Here is an 18,953-nt window from a genome sequence, read left to right as displayed (position 1 = left end):
AGTCAGATAATTTTAAAGTCTGGAAAAACTGCATCCCTGCACCTCTGAATGTTTGTGGTGTCAGAGGTCAAAGCCCAAACCTTTAAAGTAACGACCGATCTTAACCGATCAGGTCAGTACTACAGCACCCAGCAGCGAGTCAGAGGCTGTGAGCCCTCGGTCTTTGTTCTTTTATTATTCTGTTTTCCAAACAGCCAGGGGAGTCTCTGTGCTGCGCCGTGTCCTTTCTGTCTCTGCACCGCCTTCATTATTCACGAGCTTTCCAACTGTGCAACCCAAGTCCTGCTGGCAGCCTGTACCTGGCTTCGTCTGTCAGCACCTCCCACCTGCAGGACCTCCTGCGGGACCTCCTGCGTCACGCAGCGAGGTCAGAGATAACACATGAAACCAAAAAAAATCCCAGAGCAGGAAAATGAAAGCGTTCGTCCCGACCGCAGATATGACAATCTGACGTGCAGAAGGTTATTTATGCGCACTGTGTGAGCTGCGGGGCTTCGGTAAAACTATGTAATGAGATCACATGCTCAGGATCAATGTTAACATCCCTTCACTGTTTTATGGCTGCTTTAAGAATACAGCCGTAAATCAATTATTCACTCATAAGGGTTTAAATGGACTTGCCTTGAGCTCTGTCTCTGATTTATAACAGCTCTAATGTACAGGAGAGCAAAGTGATCAGAGAAGCAATGAGATCTGGTTGATGTCAGTTTTTAAACCACTAACACTTTACCTCCTATTTTTCTGCTTTTATGACTTCTTTAAGCCTCCTTTAAGAAACAGAACTTGCTTCAAATCAGGTTCAAGCCCGACTTAACAGGTAGTCTTCCTTTGAGAAACCCGAGTACTTCAACAACAAGCAGAACAGAAGCAGAAAGCAGCAGTTTTCCTCAAATTAAAGCAGTCATTTCTCCCAGGATACTGGGAATGAGTGAAATGCTTCAGCAGGAGCAGAGCAGCAGGATTACACACATCAGCGCGCTTCAGCTACTTGTGGCATTCGGATCCTAATTATGATGTAATTATGAAGGATTACAGAAAAAGTCGTTTCATTAATCAGCTCTCACATGAAGACAAACATGCCGCTCAGATCAGATGTCCTCCCTGAACTCTGCAGACGGTTACAGCAGGTCTGTAGGTTTCACAGAAAAATGCTCCGACTTGTTATTTACCTGCAAACGGAAGTCTGCTTGCAGAGGCGACACCGTCCCCTGTGGATCTGCAGGAGGACAAATGCTGGCGTCCTGTCAGCCACTCCGAGCTAACGCACTGCTGCCTGCCTCCTCCCTTCCCTTCCAACCCGGTCTTGTGACTGTAGGGACGACAGCTGACACTGCTCTTACAAAATAAGAGCCCTGGGCTCTGAGAGTAAAGGCACTTCTTCTTTGTGACTGACTCCCACTTTGTTTTATTATTCCTTTCTTTTCCTGCCTGTCACTCTGGTCCACTTCTCTGCTCTCTGTGACTCCCGTCCCTGTTTTCCAGGTCAGTGTGAAGTTTCCTGCTCCTCTGCTGTGCGGCTGAAACACACTGATGAACACAAAAACCTTCCTAATTACTTTTTTTAAGTGACACCTTTCCCTGAAGTAGATATTAATAGGCTGGCCGCTCTGTAATCTTCACCAGTCTTCATCAACAATCAGGCCGCGTGTCTGAGGAAAGTGAAATAAGTCCTCTGTATCAGTTCAGCTGACAGACAGGGCCCAGCACTACACACAGGAGTGAGTCTTTATTAATGTCAGGGCTCGTTTAGTCATTAGCTGTTCAGTCAGCTTTTAAATGTGACATCCTCACTTCTGCAGAGCAGCCAATGTCATCAGTCCAGCTTGTCTGTTTGCCAGCAGGATTACTCAGTAATCAGGACAGATCTGTGGGAGAATTTGATCAGAGCTTAGTGCGGTTTAAAGTGATCAATCTTTGAAGTGCAGCTCAGAGTCCAGTAGTTTTTGGAAGGATACATTACAACACTGCCCTGTGAGACATCAGGAAACTGGACATTTTCCATAAGAGCTTTGCAAAACCAAATCACACTGAAATCAGAAAAATTGTCTGCTTTTGTCTTGAAGTTCTCAGGAAGATATCACAATCTAATCCAGATCCAGGGATCCTTCTGGATCCAGGGGTCAGTGTGGTACTAGACTTCATTTACTCGTGCATAATGCCCATTTATGTTCATTGGATGGTCAGAAATAACAGAAAAATACACAGATTTCTGTCAGGTAATATAACACGGACTCATTACAGGTGCTGTGTAGTTAGCAGTCATGCTTACATCACCTTATAAATTAATCAGGATAAACTGTTTACTAAAACCAGAGAGACAAAGTGATTCTTAATGAGTCAGATTTAGTGAAGATGTAGAAAAGTCAGAGTTTCATCTCTTGCGTTTCTGTTCCTGTTACCTGAAACAAACCTGGATATTTCACTTCAGTTTATTATATTTATACACTTAAATAAATTAATGTGCTGTGTGATGAAGTTTCTTTTTCTTAAAGATTAAAGTTGAGCAGACTGAAGGTTTATAAATATGACGTGTGTCAGCTGCTGTTTTTTCTCTGTATGTAATCATCTGTCAACACTGGGTTTTGTGGGCCTCTACATGAATTACAAATACACGTTTCCTTCTGTTGCAGTAACGCTGAAAAATCTTGGGACATGTTTGACCTCAAATATGGCAGATATATTAATTAACAACAAAACCTGGGATGAATGATAATCAGGCTTTCCTAAAGGAAGGTGGTTGTGCCTTTTCTTTTCAAGGCTGAGCACCTCCTGAGATGAAAGCTGACCCATGTGACCACAGAGATGGAGCGAGGTAACGAGTTCATGAGACCATCAAACCAGTTTAATGTCACTCGCTCCGGTCTGCTAACCATAACCTCTGTGCACAGATCACACAGAGACAAACAAAACGCATCTGCTCAGAAACAATATTCATCCACTTTAATGACTGCTCAGCAGTTTTCGCTGTTCTGCCACACAGCCATAGCACTAAACATAAGTAGCTGCTTTTCACTGTGTAAACTGTCCCGTCCGTGTTCTGCAGGGTCACTTTTCCTGCAGCGAAGTGACTGAAATCTGCTCATTTCAGTCCACAGGAACAGAGAAGGCACTTGGGTTTCCTTCTCACTGAAAGACAGCACGCACAGCTTTACACCATGGAGAGGGCTTCCCAGCAGAAACACTGAGACTCACTGATGAGTAGAACGTGTACTTTCTCTCACTTTTAGATTTACAGCCTCCATCTGAATCCCACAGGACCAATAGAGACAAAGAGAGGAATAAATCCAATTAGCAAATGAAATCTTTTTAGTGGGCCACAGAATCGATATGTGGGTTTTTAATTTTTGTATGAACTTATTTTTATGAGCAAAATATTATCAGAAAGTGAAAATGACAAAATTCAAACATGCTTCCATGCCAGGACATCCCCGGATATAATTGCACATTTGCTGTAAAACATGTGTAAGGAACTTTGTGTGCTACCTTAAAAAGCGAACACCTTCTTCAGTGGGAAAGTCTTTCTCCTCAGTTCCTCCTTATGAAGCAGAAACTTCTTATAACTGAGCAGAAACTATTGAAAAGAGCATTAATGGTGTCACACATTACTGGGCCTGTGTGTGTTTCAGACATCTGAGCCACATCCCTGATTTCTTAAAGCTCCTCAGGCCTTTATAACACAGTCAGCATTATAGAAATGAGACAGATGATCTCATCTGCAGTACCCAGAAATCACAGTTATCTTAGTTATTAACTGTAATCTTGATTATTTAGCATCATTACTTATTAACTCACCAAACACCAAGTGTTTGTTATGTGAAAGTGAAAAGACAAACCAATAAATAAACAGAAGAAATGGGTATGCACACAGGACCATCTGTTATTGAGTCAGGCGTCTAGGCTAGCGAGTGTTTCAGAAAAAGCCCACTTTGAAAGGGCGACCACTGTTCGCTATTGGCCATCAGAGTCCAGATGGACAGATGAGTGGAGAGCCGACCAGCCAATCAAAACTTTGGTCAGGCATCACCAAAAAGGACCCGGAGAGAGATCGGAGATGAAGGCAGCTCTACCAGTTAATAATCCTTCACAGGTTAACTTACATAAACATCTTACTTCCTCTAAGCAGATCTTGTTCACCAAAATCTTTCCATCTATTCATCACCAAACCAGTCCAAACACGTCTTCATGATTTGTTCCTTTCAAGAAATTCATAAATGTTGGTCTTTTTTTCTTTTTTCTGATCAAAGGACACTCAAAGTGTATCAGTATCATTTTACTTGAAGACAGAGAACTGCAGCTGTTTTCTACTGATATATCTAACAAGGTTTCCTGTTTTCTGCACTGAAACACACGACAAACTGAGAGCTTTGTAGGGAAAAGGAAAAGACAAAAGAGAAACTGTTTTATCTCCAGTTTTATCTCCATTATCATGCTTTCATAATCACTGAAAGTCAAGATTATAATTAAGATTAACCTCTGATTAATGGTCCAACCCTAGATTCGGATGTTCTTTATCTCTGGATGTGAAAACATAAACTGTGTGGATAATATCCTGCTCGCTCACAGCAGCAACCATCAGGCTTCAGTTTTCCTCAGTTTTGCAACTTGATATGAACTCTTAGTTAACTCTGTGTTATACTTTTTTTTTTTTTAAAAACATCGCCCAGGAAGCTAAATCTGTGAAAACATCTCGATAACATCTCAATCATCCAGGTAAGGAAGTCCGCAAAACACGAGAGGAATGAGAAGCACCAGCTGAGTATACTGTGAGAGGACAAAGTGACAGCCCTGTTTGTAGTTTTCTCCCTGACTGATTGATTTTGTGCATAAATACAGATGAAACTACAACACAGAGATTATCTTTGACTCAGTTACTTTGACACAAAGGCATGTGGTGTGATGCTTACACCTCTGATGAAGTCTCACAAGTGTCAGTACTGACAAATGATCAGAATTATAGTATTTCTGACTGTCTGAGTCCAAATTGAATGGAATCAAATCGGGACTTTGTGAATCGGAATCGAATGGATTATAGAAATCAGTGATGATAACCAGCCCTAGTGAGAAGCCCAGGTCCGACATAAGTGGATGTAGCTGTGGGTAATGAGAAAAGATGAGAAGAACTACTGATAAATATTTTGTTAAGTTAAGGCTTGATCCGTCTAAAATTCATAGCCAGTGCTCTGACACGGACCCATCAACCTCTGAAGGCTGAAAAAGCACAGTGTATCCAGAAAACACATTATAGCAGGCGATAAATGCACTGCCTATGTGTCCCCTATTCCCACTGCCTTTCAGCAGCAGGCAGCAGCAAACAGGTCGTCAGAGGAGGCCGATGTGATGATTAAGTTTAACATTGTCTACAATATTGCCAAAGAGTGCCAAAGCACTTTAAGCACAAGCACTTTTTGAGTAACTTCTCTTTCTTGTAGAAATGTGCTCCAAATAAAGACAAGATCAATATTGTCTGTATGGACAGCAATTAAAAAAATAAAATAAAAAGTGAACATGTAAAGCAGTGGGGTGCACCTAACTTTTGTGCTGGCGCTCCTAAAAAAGAGTCTAGAGCCCTGACATAGACAGACAAATTTGGTGCAGTTTGGGAGGGTCACATGTCGCGTGTCTTGAGGCTGCTTTCAACAATCGACAATAGAAAATATTAAATAAACAAATTAACGCTGCCATGACAACAGGAGCATCATCATAAAACTGCCCCCGGCACCATAAACCAAACTGAGCTCATCAAACGCTGCAAGACTTACCCGACAAAGGTGACAGGACCATGTTCCCCGACCTCTGGACTTCATCGAACTTACTGAAGATGACGTTCAGCCTGCACATAGAGACGGAGCAGACAGTCAGAACCAGCTGGTGTTATGATGTCAGGAAAGCACCAAGTTAAAAAAAAAGGCCCTGCTGGCTTCAAGCGTGCAGAGTGTCCTCTGAAAAACAGAAAACTGGCTCATTTCAGGCTCCCGAGAGAGCGTTTAAATAGGCCAAAGTAACAGCACAGAGTCTACAGCCTCCAAAAATACACAGACGACGGCAGATATTATTAGAACAAACACCAAGAACCACAATGTCACTGTCACATCTGCTAACCTGATGGACAGTTTGAGGAGGAAGCACCCATCATTCAATGGACGAGCTTTATTGATAACAGTCAGTTACTGTTTGTGTGATTAAAATGAAAACTATTTCCTAATTATTCAATTAATAACCTAATTATCTGCCATTTAATCAGACACTGATCATCAGATTAAAGCTGAAGTTAATTAATAAGACCATCACTGCCAATCTAAGCAGTGAAAAACCCAAACATCTAACCACAGGAGCCTGAGATGAAGCATTCCCTCCTCTGAGTTTTCACTAATTCACTTTGCTTGTTGAGGTTAATTAACAGCTGTAACTTCCAACAGACAGCCACTCTTCCTCTATAGCTCTATCTCATTACTGACATAAAACACATGTAAGTGAAACTCTGGCGTAACAGGACACTCTGCTGATCAATGAGGCTTCATAGATTGTCTAATATTTTCTAGATTATATAACCAATCAATCAATAAAAAACTAATCAGAAACAGTGTTTTTAAAGGGCTGTGAATGCCTTTCCTTCTAATGTGAAGAACAGTTATTCAAAAGGCTGTTACTTTTCTACGTGTAACTGAGTAATGTGAGTATGCACCAGCAGCAGTACCACAGAACCCTTCACATATTGAGATTTACAGGGAGCGTTGAACGCACCGTGACTGAGGCAGGCCCTTCTTTCCCAGGTCGATCCGCACTCGCTCTCCGACGTGCCGGTAGATCTCCACCAGGCAGTTCATGGCGCCATCACGCACCTGTGGGCCGACAGGTAAACACATTACTTGAACACAAAGAGATTGCTTGTTTTAAATCATCCTAAATATGTGGTCGACACTTTAAAAACAATTAAAATCATCTCCCATGATGCTCTTTGGCTGCTGTCACAGCAGAAAAACCCATGACTGTGATGGCATGTTTAACTCTCCAGGTGTCTTTCTTTCTTTACTTTGTGTCCTGGTGCAAATCCATCTGTGTGTGTATCAGCATTTACAGTGACGCGTCCACATTGATGTTCTCACTCTTATTTTGAAAGACACTCTACGTTACACCGGTTTAAATCGTTCTCTTTGTTTTCGTCTAGATGCAGATTAAAAGCAACAATAAATACACACCGCCTTTAAACTAAACATCTGAACTGTGTTCAAAGCTGTGACTTTTTTCTCTCTGCAACTGATTAGTGATGAAATCAAACAAAGACTATAGACTTTAAAATCTGATAAGGGTAGTTGAAGGCCTCACTGAGCATGCGTAAGAGTGTTTGGCTTTGGAAAGGGAAGTTCATGGGCACGGCTTCCTGTCCTGAGGAGGAAGTGCGATTCCGGCGATGACGAACCAATCAGCAAACAGCAAACAGAGAGGAGAGCAGACAGATGATAGCTGAGGATCCTGATGCAGAGCTGGAGGATCACAGACTTCATCCCTGTACAGCGGTGTGGGTCTGACAGCAGCTAAAGCGGGTCTGGCATTGTGTAATGTTTGAACTTCACCAGCAGAGGGCAGTCAAACACCAAGATTACTGCAGATTAAAGAAACCGTTCTCCAGCTGGATGTGGAGGAAGTTGGCTGACCTGCACAGTACAGCTGTTTAAAGCCATCACACGACTGCCGCTCAGCTGCTGTCCTGAGTGTTAAGTCCTTTCACTTGTTTCTGAAGCACTCCAGTATGTAAGTCTCAGATACTGACTGCATATGAACCACTACAGCCCCTCAAGCCTGCTAATCTCTGCTAGATGAGCCAGAGTTTAGCAGTAAAATGATGATTGGTGGGGGGGTTTTAAGTTTTCACACAACGGCTGGAAGCAGGAGAAATCTTTCAACCTAAAACATCCTCAGCCTTACTTTATTAAGTAGCAGCTTGTCTTTTTAAGAAGCATTATTCTTTTCACTGATTCACTGCTGAATTATTGCACATTTTAATATATTTTCTGTCTTTTTAAAGTCATTTATCTAGCGTTACCTGGTTTGATGTGAGAACATGTCTGAAGCGGACATTTTCCAGCTTCCTGTGGAAATAATCCGACTCGAACCTCAAGAAGCTGTTCACAGTGCACGTGTGAAAGCGGCTCAAACCACAGTGTAACCTGGTGTGTGTGTGTGTGAGCAGTAGCGGTTTTAGATACGGGCGACACGGGCGGAGCAGCAAAAATTACCAACTCGCAAAATAAAACAAATTACAAACAAACCAACAAACACGAAAACGCCAGACATTATGATACAGACTTATCATTTGCACCGATGCTTTTTCAAAATTCTATACGCGAAAAGTGAGCGCGAGAGCCCTCAGTGCGCCTGCTCGCTGCTGAAGTCAAAGTAAACTTTATTGTCATCTCCGCTACATACAGTCCAGTATATAGAGAGACGAGACGACGAGGCTCCAGTTACAACAGTGCAAGTAAACAAACAATATATATAAGAAGAGTAAGAAAATAAATATACACTTTAGGACCAGGGGTAAAGGGATCAATAACAATTTAAAATGTATATTTTATATTTTGTTGATCTAAAGTCTCACACACAACCCGTTTTTAAACTTCTTTTCTCATTTTTTAAATGAGAAAAGAAGAGGAGGAGTGTAGCGACTTCCACAGTCGCTAGAGGCCGGGGACTGAGCCTGTCTATTTGCCTCTCAACTTTACGCAATAATGCGAGAGGTGGAATTGCTTGCTTGTTTATTAAAGTGCTTGAAAAGTTTACAGAGCAATGTGATCGGCTCGCGATTCAAACTCTTAAAACATCACAGGCTCTAATGCAACAAGGGGAAACTCGTTGTGCTGCGGTCAACAAAAACTACGGCTACCCAGCCCTCCTCTCTGTCAAAATCAAACCAGTGAAAGACAGACTGACAATGCCCTCTTAATGTCGCAGCTAGCACCCACGTGACTCCCGTTACACATCACCATAGCAACCAAACAAATTAAAACCGAGTGATCATTAAAATTCAATACATTTAATTATGACTCCTACAAGAAGAAACGAGCAAAAGATACAGGTAAGCAGATGTGTCATTGGATAATGGCAGGTCATGTAAGAATCAGGATACTTTCTTAATCCCTAAGGAAATTATTTGGGTTACAGTTCCTCCAAGAAGAAATGGTAAAAATAGTAACAGTAACAGACTAAACTCCAAACGATATATACAATAATATAATATTAATTAGTCAGTGTCAATTGTTGATTTGTCCTGTTCTCATTGTATGACGAATTATGATGTCTGTTTAGTAGCCGTTTGCATACAACGTTTGCATACAATGCATACTCTGTCTCTCTCTTCGTGTGTGTGTGTGTGGGGGGGGGGGGCACGCCAAAGGGGGTGTTCGCCCAGGGCGCCAAACAGGCTAGGACCGCTACTGTGTGTGAGCGTGTGAGTGAGCAAGCATTGTACCTGGCTGGTGGGGTCTCCGAGGAGGCTGCAGATGTGAGGAACGATTTTACTGAGCGTCAGACTCTGAGAGCCAAACCTGAAAGATCAAAACACAAAACTGACTAAAGTCAAGTAAAACTGGAGGTGAGCTCAAAGACACATGACATCATCAGTACGCTTCCTTTACTATGAATAAAACTTCCAGTTTGTGCTCTTTTATTTTGAAAATCACCCTCACACTCATTTCTGTGTTTTTCTAAAAGCAAAAACAACAAAAGCGTCCCCAGCTTCTCGCACGTGAAGGTTTGCAGCTTTTCTTTTATCCCATGAACCAGTTTTAGGTTTGAACTTTTAAAATAAAAATCAGATGTGACAGTTTTATATCTGAAGCTGTGATAAACCTCTCTGAATATTTCCTGAAACTTTAGAGCTAAATAAACAAACAAAGAGTTAACAGAGTTCCAAATATAAGCGCCAAACCTGCTGTTACATTATAAATCAGTTACTGCTCTCAATAATATTAATAACTTACACGTTTAAAGTTGAGATGAGACACAGGCAGAGTCCCTCTCTGGTCCTGTTGTTCTTGTGCTTGAATCCTCCCATCATTCGCTCCCACACATACTGAACACAGGGAGAAGACAGAGAGACATTAACATGTCACCTGTAACGTTATGGTGACGCTCTGTTGGAGGACGACACAGTGGTGGATAAATCCAAACATCCGTGTGGAAATGTGAGTGTTAGACTATTGTAATTTACTTTTCTGTGAGTTTAAATTTGAATTTAAATGCCTGATGGCAAAATTTCTCCTGTGCCGTCTTTTTCCTTGTAGTTTGCAGAGTTATGACACCAGATGTGATAGGTCAGCGCCACCATGAGGCAATTATATCGTGCAAAACAGTTGTTTGAATGAAATATCAGCTCCCGGGATGCACTTAAATTCAACAAATGTTGATGGTAATTGAACGTATTTCTGTTAAGGTGGATCTCCTGTGACCAAAGGTGTGAAAAAGGAGATAAGATGAAGAGTGTGTGTACCTGTGGGTTTGCGGCCTGGTCCATGATCTTCAGCAGAAGTGCCTGGTCCTGCTCTCGGACTTGATCCTTGGCGTCTCCCAGTCGATCGATAAGACTGGGCAGGACTGAAACAGGAAGTGAGAGTTGGTGTTTACAGCCTGCAGTGATATCACAGAGAAAGCTTAAAATCTAAAGCAAAAGCCTCCATGTTTGTATATTAAAGCAGTGTTTCTCAAACTAGGAGAAATATAGAGAGAATCTAAGCTTTGGTCAGGAAAATAAAATCATCTGTTGAAGCTGAAACTGTGGGGTGTAAACTCTGAGTACTGAATCAATTTTCTTATTGCTGCACTCGTGTCATCTGATTATAGAGATGACTTCCATTACTTCCATACAAGCACAGAGAGTAAGTTAAGTGAAAGACTGAAAATAATGGCTGTGATATAAACATTAAGTCTACGGAGGATTATTAAAGTTTAAATAAGAGAAGCACAGAGTAAAATGGGAATAAATATCTGTGAGCCACATGAATGAAATCCTTCCTGTATTGGTGGTTTTATCATAGTAACAGTGAGGAATGGGAGGAACTGTCTAATGCAGACAAATAAATACATTTGAAATCAAAAGTACTTCCTCACAACACTTCAAAAATAACATAAAATGTGTGTTTGGCCACACTGTATCACAGAGTTTGGCTTAAAGTTTCAAATAATTTTTGTAGAGGTGAGCACGATGTGTGAGAAAACTAGTTAAAAACGAATTCTGCTGAACTCAAAGCCTTTAAAAATAGTCTGTATTCAGAAAGACACAATTAAACAAACATGACACGTGTTCATGATGCTCAGCCTTTAAATACTAAAACTACAAAAGACCGGTTTGAACCAGTTAAACACTGGAAAAGACATGATGATGGACACAAACCCCTCTACTAGAAATAAGGTCACACATTTGGAATAAATATTTGGCTCTAACAGTCAGTCTGAGAGGCTTATTTAAGCCAAATAAGCCAAATAATAATATAAATTACATTTAATACACACATGTAGAGATTTGCAATGAAAACATAAAATAAAAGACACTCAAGGTGCATCAAAATGTAAATTAAACACTTTTAATTTGAGAAAAATGTAAAGAATACATATTTATATACATTTTGTAACATTTCTAAATATTTAATAAAATAACAGATTTTTTTAATGCACAAAGTATTATTTTAGTATAAATACATCTATCTAAAACTAACAAAAACAGGTTAAAGTCATTTTTAAAAGTAAGCTGAAGCTCATGTTGTTATACTGTTATTATGTGTGCAGTAAATAACGAGGAGAGGCTCACCAGTTCCAACCTGTGTTCTGAATCTCTCCTGCAGCCGGCTCACCAGAGCCGACAGGATATCCATCCCCAGTAAAACCACCTGAAACACACAAACCATCACACGGGCGGTTAAACTGATCCACAGCGACTCCTCCTCCAGCGCCGGCAGCTCCACAGCGCCGCAGCGGCACAGTATTAGTAGCCGCAAAGGGTTATGGGTAACACGGAAAAGCAGCGGTTTCAGCTCTAAAAAGGTAGAAAAAGGCCGAATAAAGGCTGCTGCTGTATCTGTGATGTGAGCTAACAGTGTGAACTGCGGTCCCGTGAGCTGAAGCGCTGACCTGATTGCGAACCGTGAGTGTAGCCACTGTGTAGATCTTACTATCAGCGCTTCCGGGGACGAGCGTATAACTTTCCTTGTCATGGGGTGGTTTGGGAAACTCAATGAACGCGTAGTGAGAGTTTCCCTGCTGACACCATATCAACACATACGCACCACCTGAACCGCGAGTTCAGACCACGGTGCAATTTTTGGAAACTCTCAACAACAGAGAGCGATTGAACGTCACCAATATAAGGGTGACTGAAATACAAACCGTCTCCGTTATGGCGCCATCTGCTGGACGGAGAGCGGAATGACACTGACGTAGAGTTAATCTATTTTCATTGTATAACAACGCCATTCTTCTTCCAAGGACCTTATTTACATTTATGAAGATACTTCGCTTTTATATATTCATACTCACATTTGTTACATATTTACCTGTAAGCTCTTATATACCTGGAGCGATATTCACTGAGCGTCTTTTAAATTTTATATAATTTTTTTTTAATTATATATATACATTTTCAAATTGAACGTTATACCTACTGTAAACTTTATACTTTATTTCGGTTCTTTAAATATTTTTTTTAACTTATTCCGGTTTTTGTTGCATTTATGTTTTCGTTCATTGAGCTCTTAGATTTGATTTAATCTCACATGTTTTCAGTTTTCTGTGGAATCTTGTCTCTCCCACTAAAAAGAAGAAAATAAGTTGCCATCCATAAGTCAAAAATGATTAAACCAATTATTGTCTCAAAATTTCATGGTACTGACTCAAACTTTGGAGAAAATAACTTGAAATTTTGCATTATTAAGTCACACTTTTTAGATAATAACCCAAATTTTCATATTAGCTGTGTTTTGGTTTTGTTATTTCAACTAATGATTGTTTGCTTAATAATCAATCGACTGTGTATCTATAAAAGAGTAAAAGATGGGTATTTTCACTGATTCTGACAAAAAATATTAAATACATCATGATGTTAGAAGTGACTAAAATGATTAACTGATAACAGTTTTTTTCCTGCATATGAAATCTGTTGGTGTCCACTAAAGGAAAGCCACTGAGGTCACTTATTTTGGGGTAGGTCTCACTTACATAAAATACACTTTTGTTTATTAATTGTGCAATGAATTAATTGTGAAATATGAGGAAAAAAATGCTTTGACATCTTATAACTAAGGTATTATAGACTCACTTTTATAACCGTATGCAGACTGATGGAGATTTGTGGTTCATTCTGAGTGGGAATAATCTGGATTATGAAAAACACTTTCAAGTTTTGCAGGGATCTGTTTAAATTTTTCTTACTTACTGTCATATGTCTCCTGATTAAGAAGTGGGGATTCATATTAAACATTGCCAACACTTATATGTAAACGCAATCCCAGTGAAGCTAAAGCTCAGGTTTCAGACTGCTCTGAACACTCAGTTTATCACAGTGTTTTCTACTCTCAGCTCCATATCATATCACAAAGAGCAGATATGTAGTCCAAAATATGACCTTTAACCTTTAGATCACCCAAAAACATCTGGACATGAGTATGTGAAGATGGAGAATTGCTGCTTTTCAACATGATGATAAAGTGAATATCTTTGGATTTTGTGGTGACATTTGAATAATTCGACTACTACAAATAAAATGAGTGTTTCTGACATTTGATCCACTAAAGAGAGGAAGAAATCAATGTGGAGATGAATCTAAACATGTGTCCATTATTCATATCATCTTAAATCCCTCCCTCATGTTTAAGCACTTCACTTTTGCCATAAGAGGCTGCCCATAAGCAGCCTGTATTTACAGCTGGCTGGACAGCCTTTTAATTTACATCAGAGGCCTGTGATCAATTAACACGAGCCATTATCCTAACAGCTTGTGAAGTAGCCCTCCTCCATCCTTCACACTCAGCGCTGGAAGGTTTTAGTGCCCTGTTAACGGCAGCGACTGGCTGGAAGCTGAGTCTCTGTCAGACCTGCTGGCTCGCTCACACAGAGCAGGAAACTGGGCTAATGGGTGCTGGTAAATTAAGCTTGCCTCTGCCGTGCTCGCCTGGGAGCCTCGCCGTCCTCGTTACGGCCCCACAGATATCACCAGGACGGACAGAGGAGGCTGTGTTTCCAGGGCAGTGCGGGATGCAGCGATACGATTGGTCCGTATGTGTCTGCTGCTCTTACTACTGAGTGAAATGATGCAACACCAGACTCCAGCGAAAAATCCGGCATTTTAGTTAATAAGACTAAAAGTTCAGCAGCCGTTCAGGAGCTGTGATTCACATCAGAGGGTTTCCTTTGGTAGACAATGGTGCAAACATCTATTTTGTAAAACAGATGTTTATATAAAAAAAAACATCTGGTCTTCCACCAAAGCACTTTTACCATTGGAATTTCATTCACTGAATATTAACACCGTTTGTTTTGGGGTTTTTGTCTATCAGACAGGAAAAACCCTTCTATTAAATCAGGTAACACAGAATCTACCTATATCAGAAACAAATCCATAAATTTGTCCTGACTTCCTCCCCTCAACTCCAACTAGTTGTACTGTTAAAAGAGAGTTTTTCCTTCCCACTGTCGCCAAATGTTTGTTCATAGGGGGTTCGTTTGATTATTAGGGTTTTTGTTGTGTTATTATACGGTCTTTAACTGAATGTTGCTGTGAATTGCTGCTATATAAATAAAAGTGCACTTAACTGAACCCAACAAAAATACGACCATGAGAAGAACGTATATGAAGGAAACCTGAGAGACATTACAGAAGCCTCAGATATGTTGGACGGTTTGTTCCCACAGTCTGGCTTTGAGTTTGAAGGCATTTTTAATAAGTAATATTAGAAAAGAACATGTAGTTTGTACAAGAAGCAGAGCTGGTGAAAAATGGCAACAGTTGAGTAAATCCATCATCACGGTCAGGAGCTCTGTAACTGTCCTTAGATGCTCTATGATTAATCGATTAATCAATTATGTGCTTTTATTCAGCATCTGTTTAGCGAAGTCTGGCACATTTACACGCAGCCTTTCTATCTGACCGGCGTGGAACACGAGGGTTCATTGACAGTTCCGTTTGTTTAAACTACACAAACTTAAACAGCAGATGGTTGTTTTTGTTTTATTTTGCATATTTGTGGAGTCAGCACGACTCTGATTCGTCCTCTCTGGCACCGCTGCATTAAAAAGTGACATCATCAGCTTAAAGCAGCTCTACATTACTGTGCACTACTCCCATCTCTATTGATTAACCAGCACCAGCGCTGGCAGCAGCAAACGTCCAGGTACAGCATGCTAATCGAGCAGCACGGGGAACCGGGCTCTCAGACAGAGCAGCGCTCCACGAGGAGCTGCGGTAATTAGCATCGAGCGGTTTGAGGCTCCAACACACAAACGAGGTGGGAAATAAGAGGCAGGAAGACTTAAAGTACCACCGTAAAAAACGACAATAAAATAAATCAGAATTCTGGACTCTATTTTCTTCTATTTAACAGAAAGGATGCTTAGATCTCCTTGGCACCGTACACTAACACAATCTGAAACCAAGAAGCACTGAAAACTGCTCAGCAGGTTTTCAGCAGGTTTTCACCATCATTTTCAAAGCTTACCCCAAGAAGACTTTTGCATATCACTAAGTTGTTAATAACTTATCCTGGTCCTAAAATAACCATAAATTCAACTCTTAACTTCAGTCATTTCTCAGGACATCAGCTGACATTACAAAGATGTGTCATTTGTCAACAGGAAGCCAAATATTACAACACATCTGGAGGGTAAAGATAACAGAATAAACACCACACTTGTATTTAGTGGGGCTTTGTTTGGCCAATTCTCTATTTTATCGAGCTGTTTAAAGCCATGTCATTACAGGTCGGCTTTAAAATTTTTGGTTTCCACAGCTCAGGAATTCCCTCATCGTGACTTAAACTGAGTGTTTCCTTCCCAAAACGACCAGCCATTCAGCTCTTTTTTTTTTAAATACACTCAGTGAGGGATGAGAAACCTAATGAAATGGTGTGTTAGACAGTTAACACACCCAGCCAACACTCTATATTAAGGGCACTTCTCAAGCCGAGTTTCGCAACTAAATAAAAGCACCACTCCCTCGGTACTGCAACAGCTGAGGCTGAAGTGCTGTATTCATGAGCACGCTGACAGATGTGAGGACTGGGATCTTTTTTTTTCTTTTTACCCCATTTCCACCCTCCAGCTGCTGCTGCTCTGCTCACCTTGAAGTTGCTGGAATTGACCCAGGAGCTGGCCACGCAGTCCACCATCCTGTCCAGCATGCTCTGGTCCTGCTCCAGCTCCGGGGACCTCTCCTCATCAAGCATTAGCTCCATGACCTCCTGGCCCACCTGGAGCCTCTTCCCCAGGTCCTTCTGCATCACCTGCTCCAGCAGGTACTCCATGCTCACCACCTCCACCTCCTCCTCCATGGCTGCAGGAAGCAGACTCCCCCAGGTGGTCTTGTTTTTCCTCCTCGCCGGTGGTCCAGCAGAGGTGTTACAGTTGGCAGGACCTGCAGCAGGATTCGTACTCGGCGCTTGTGCTTAGGAGGCAGCTAATGTGGAAGAAGGAGAGAGCTCCAGGCTGTCCTGCTGCGGAGGGCTGTGCCCGGCATTGGGCTTCATTCTCCTGCACAGCTTTGCTGTGATTTAATGAGGGGGAGAACAAAAAAGGCGAGAATTAGAGCCAAGTTTCCACAACTATCACCTCCAGATTAAAGGACTCCAGCCTGTTGACCTCCAGATCCTAGTGCGGTCCTAGCAGTGCCTCTGTGCTCTCAGCTAACGGGCCGTTAAGTGGCGCTAACACAGGTGACCATTAAGTTAGGTGTCAGGACAGTTTATCTGAGCTGTTAGCTTCAGCTGCTAGCTCGCTGATAGCCTGCTTTCTATCCAAAAATACAGCCGAGCTGGTGCTAGCTATGCGGGGAAATTCAACCCCGTTCTCCCCGCAGGAGAGCCGTGAACGCCTCTAACCTGTCTCTCGGACTCCTGGCGGCTTAATTAACTAGTTATTAATTCAGCGACCGGCTGTAAATCCACTCACCGGATGGACTGACTCGTTCCCAGGGAAAAAAGTCAGAAGTGGCGATGCTGCCTCCGGCCACAAACTACCGTTACTTTCCTCCGTGGGGCTCGGCGATCACTTCCTCGCTGGTGAAATCTTAATCTTCTGGCAGCTCACGCCATCTCTGCGCTTCTAATCCCTCACCTCTCTAACTGACGAGCTGCCCGCTGGTAATGAAAAAGGGGAAGATTATTATTTGCCGTGGTAAATCAAATCATGACCCCTGCCAGACGCCGTAGAGTCCTGCAGCGAGTCGAGTGAAGCCGCATAGTCGCGACACCTCCCGGCAGAAGCGCGCAACTACAGCCGGAGGAGGGCGTACATGGTTGGGATGGCTCTCCCGTCAGCCTCAGGTGACCCCTTTTAAAAATTCAAGGTGTGCCTGTCAGAGTCAAGAGGTGTCATTTTCGTTTCTGGAGCAGGCCGGGCCCAACTTGACTCCGAGATGACAACAAAATTATTTATTTATTTTTATGGTGAATGAGAAGTTGGAGAGAACTGAGTTTGGAGACCACTGCTTGTTGCAGATCTCAAAAGTTAGAGACGGGGCCTGCATTTTAATCCGGTTGTCTCATAAGAAGTCACTATGCGCACTGTGAACGTAAGGGCTGTAAATGTGCTGATTTCTTAAATTTGTTTGGCATATTTGTCACACTTGCATGTTTCAGATCATCAAGCAAATTTTAATATATTATTTTTAAAAGATAAGCCAACTAAATATAAAATGCAGTTTTGAAATTATGATTTTATTTATTAGGGGGGAAAAAAGCTATCCATATCTGGCCGTGTGTGAAAAAGAAATTCACTGCAAATTACCTGTGATTAACCACATTTTTGGAAAACTGAGTTCAATTTGAATTAAAACAGAACATGTATGACAAAATGAGGCAGGCTAAAAGAGTTGAAACAGCTACAGAAACAGCTGAGAAACAAAGTCACTGGCATCTATCAGTCTGGAAAAGTGTTAAAAAGCCATTTGTAAGGCTTCAGGAGTGCAGTGAACCAAATAAAGAGCCATTTTACACAAATGGAGTAAACTTGAAAGAGTTGTGAACCTTCCCAGGAGTGGCTGGGCAACCAAAATTATTCCAAGAGTGCACTGATGACTCATCCAGGAGGTCACAACAGAACACAGAACAACATCTAGAGAACTGCAGGGCTCACTTAAGGTCTCAGTTAAGGTCAGAGTTCAACAATAAGAAAGAGACTGGGCAAAAATACTCTGTGGACTGATGAGACAAAAGCTGATCTTGAAGATCCTCCACAGTGATGACTCATTGCTATCGCAAACACTTGATTGCTACCAAGAGTCGCACAAGAACCATTAATGAGGTTTATAGGGCAATCACCTTTTCACACAGGGGCAGGTAGGTTTGGATAGCATTTTTCCCTCAATGAAGAAATGATTTTGTATTTACTTGTGTTATCTTTGTCTCGTGTTAAATGTGTTTGATGATCTGGAACATGTAAGCATGACAAATACACAACAACTAAGAAATCAGGAATGATGTAAGTAAGTAAGTTTCTGTGTCTCATGAACGCCCCTGCAACTTCAGGGTGAGGGTCTGACCTCTATGTGGTTAAACGAGCCTCGTCCATCTCAAGAGAGTCATGAATAAGCCATGTGACAGCCAGGGCCCTGACCTATCAGGGATGTGTCTTCACATCAGGGAAAAATAACACCAAAGTGAAACTAAAATACTGTGGAACAAGCTGGATAGTTCACTCATTACAATAAACAGTGAAGGAACGTTTTACTTCACCATCCTTTAAGATTTAGTAGCTAA

General features: G+C 41.6%; 1 protein-coding gene and 1 non-coding gene across 5 annotated transcripts in view; one reads left to right on the top strand and one right to left on the bottom strand.

Annotated features, from left to right (window-relative positions):
* Positions 1-17,448, bottom strand: part of LOC146491470 (CLIP-associating protein 1-B-like) — a 53,271-nt gene extending 35,823 nt beyond the window's left edge. For 2 of the 4 annotated variants that reach the window (XM_085150662.1, XM_085150663.1), the window contains exons 1-8: positions 17,146-17,448; positions 16,320-16,741; positions 11,801-11,879; positions 10,487-10,590; positions 9,978-10,069; positions 9,467-9,542; positions 6,742-6,839; positions 5,760-5,830 (exon numbers count right to left, since the gene is read on the bottom strand). In XM_085150662.1, coding sequence (XP_085006788.1) covers positions 5,760-5,830; positions 6,742-6,839; positions 9,467-9,542; positions 9,978-10,069; positions 10,487-10,590; positions 11,801-11,879; positions 16,320-16,529 — 730 coding nt within the window. In that variant the 5' untranslated portion in view covers positions 16,530-16,741; positions 17,146-17,448. The remainder of the gene's footprint in view (positions 1-5,759; positions 5,831-6,741; positions 6,840-9,466; positions 9,543-9,977; positions 10,070-10,486; positions 10,591-11,800; positions 11,880-16,319; positions 16,742-17,145) is intronic. The other 2 variants (XM_085150664.1, XM_085150665.1) reach the window with 1 other exon arrangement.
* On the top strand, positions 12,190-12,318 carry LOC146491471 (U4atac minor spliceosomal RNA). Its single transcript, XR_014872645.1, has one exon. It is a non-coding gene; the product is annotated as a U4atac minor spliceosomal RNA (small nuclear RNA).
* Positions 17,449-18,953: the final 1,505 nt, after the last annotated feature.

Source organism: Neolamprologus multifasciatus, chromosome 23 (assembly GCF_963576455.1).
Source record: "Neolamprologus multifasciatus chromosome 23, fNeoMul1.2, whole genome shotgun sequence".
NCBI classification, from domain to species: Eukaryota; Metazoa; Chordata; class Actinopteri; order Cichliformes; family Cichlidae; genus Neolamprologus; species Neolamprologus multifasciatus.
The sequence above is the reverse complement of the archived record's forward strand: the minus strand, read 5'-3'. Positions and strand labels throughout refer to the sequence as shown.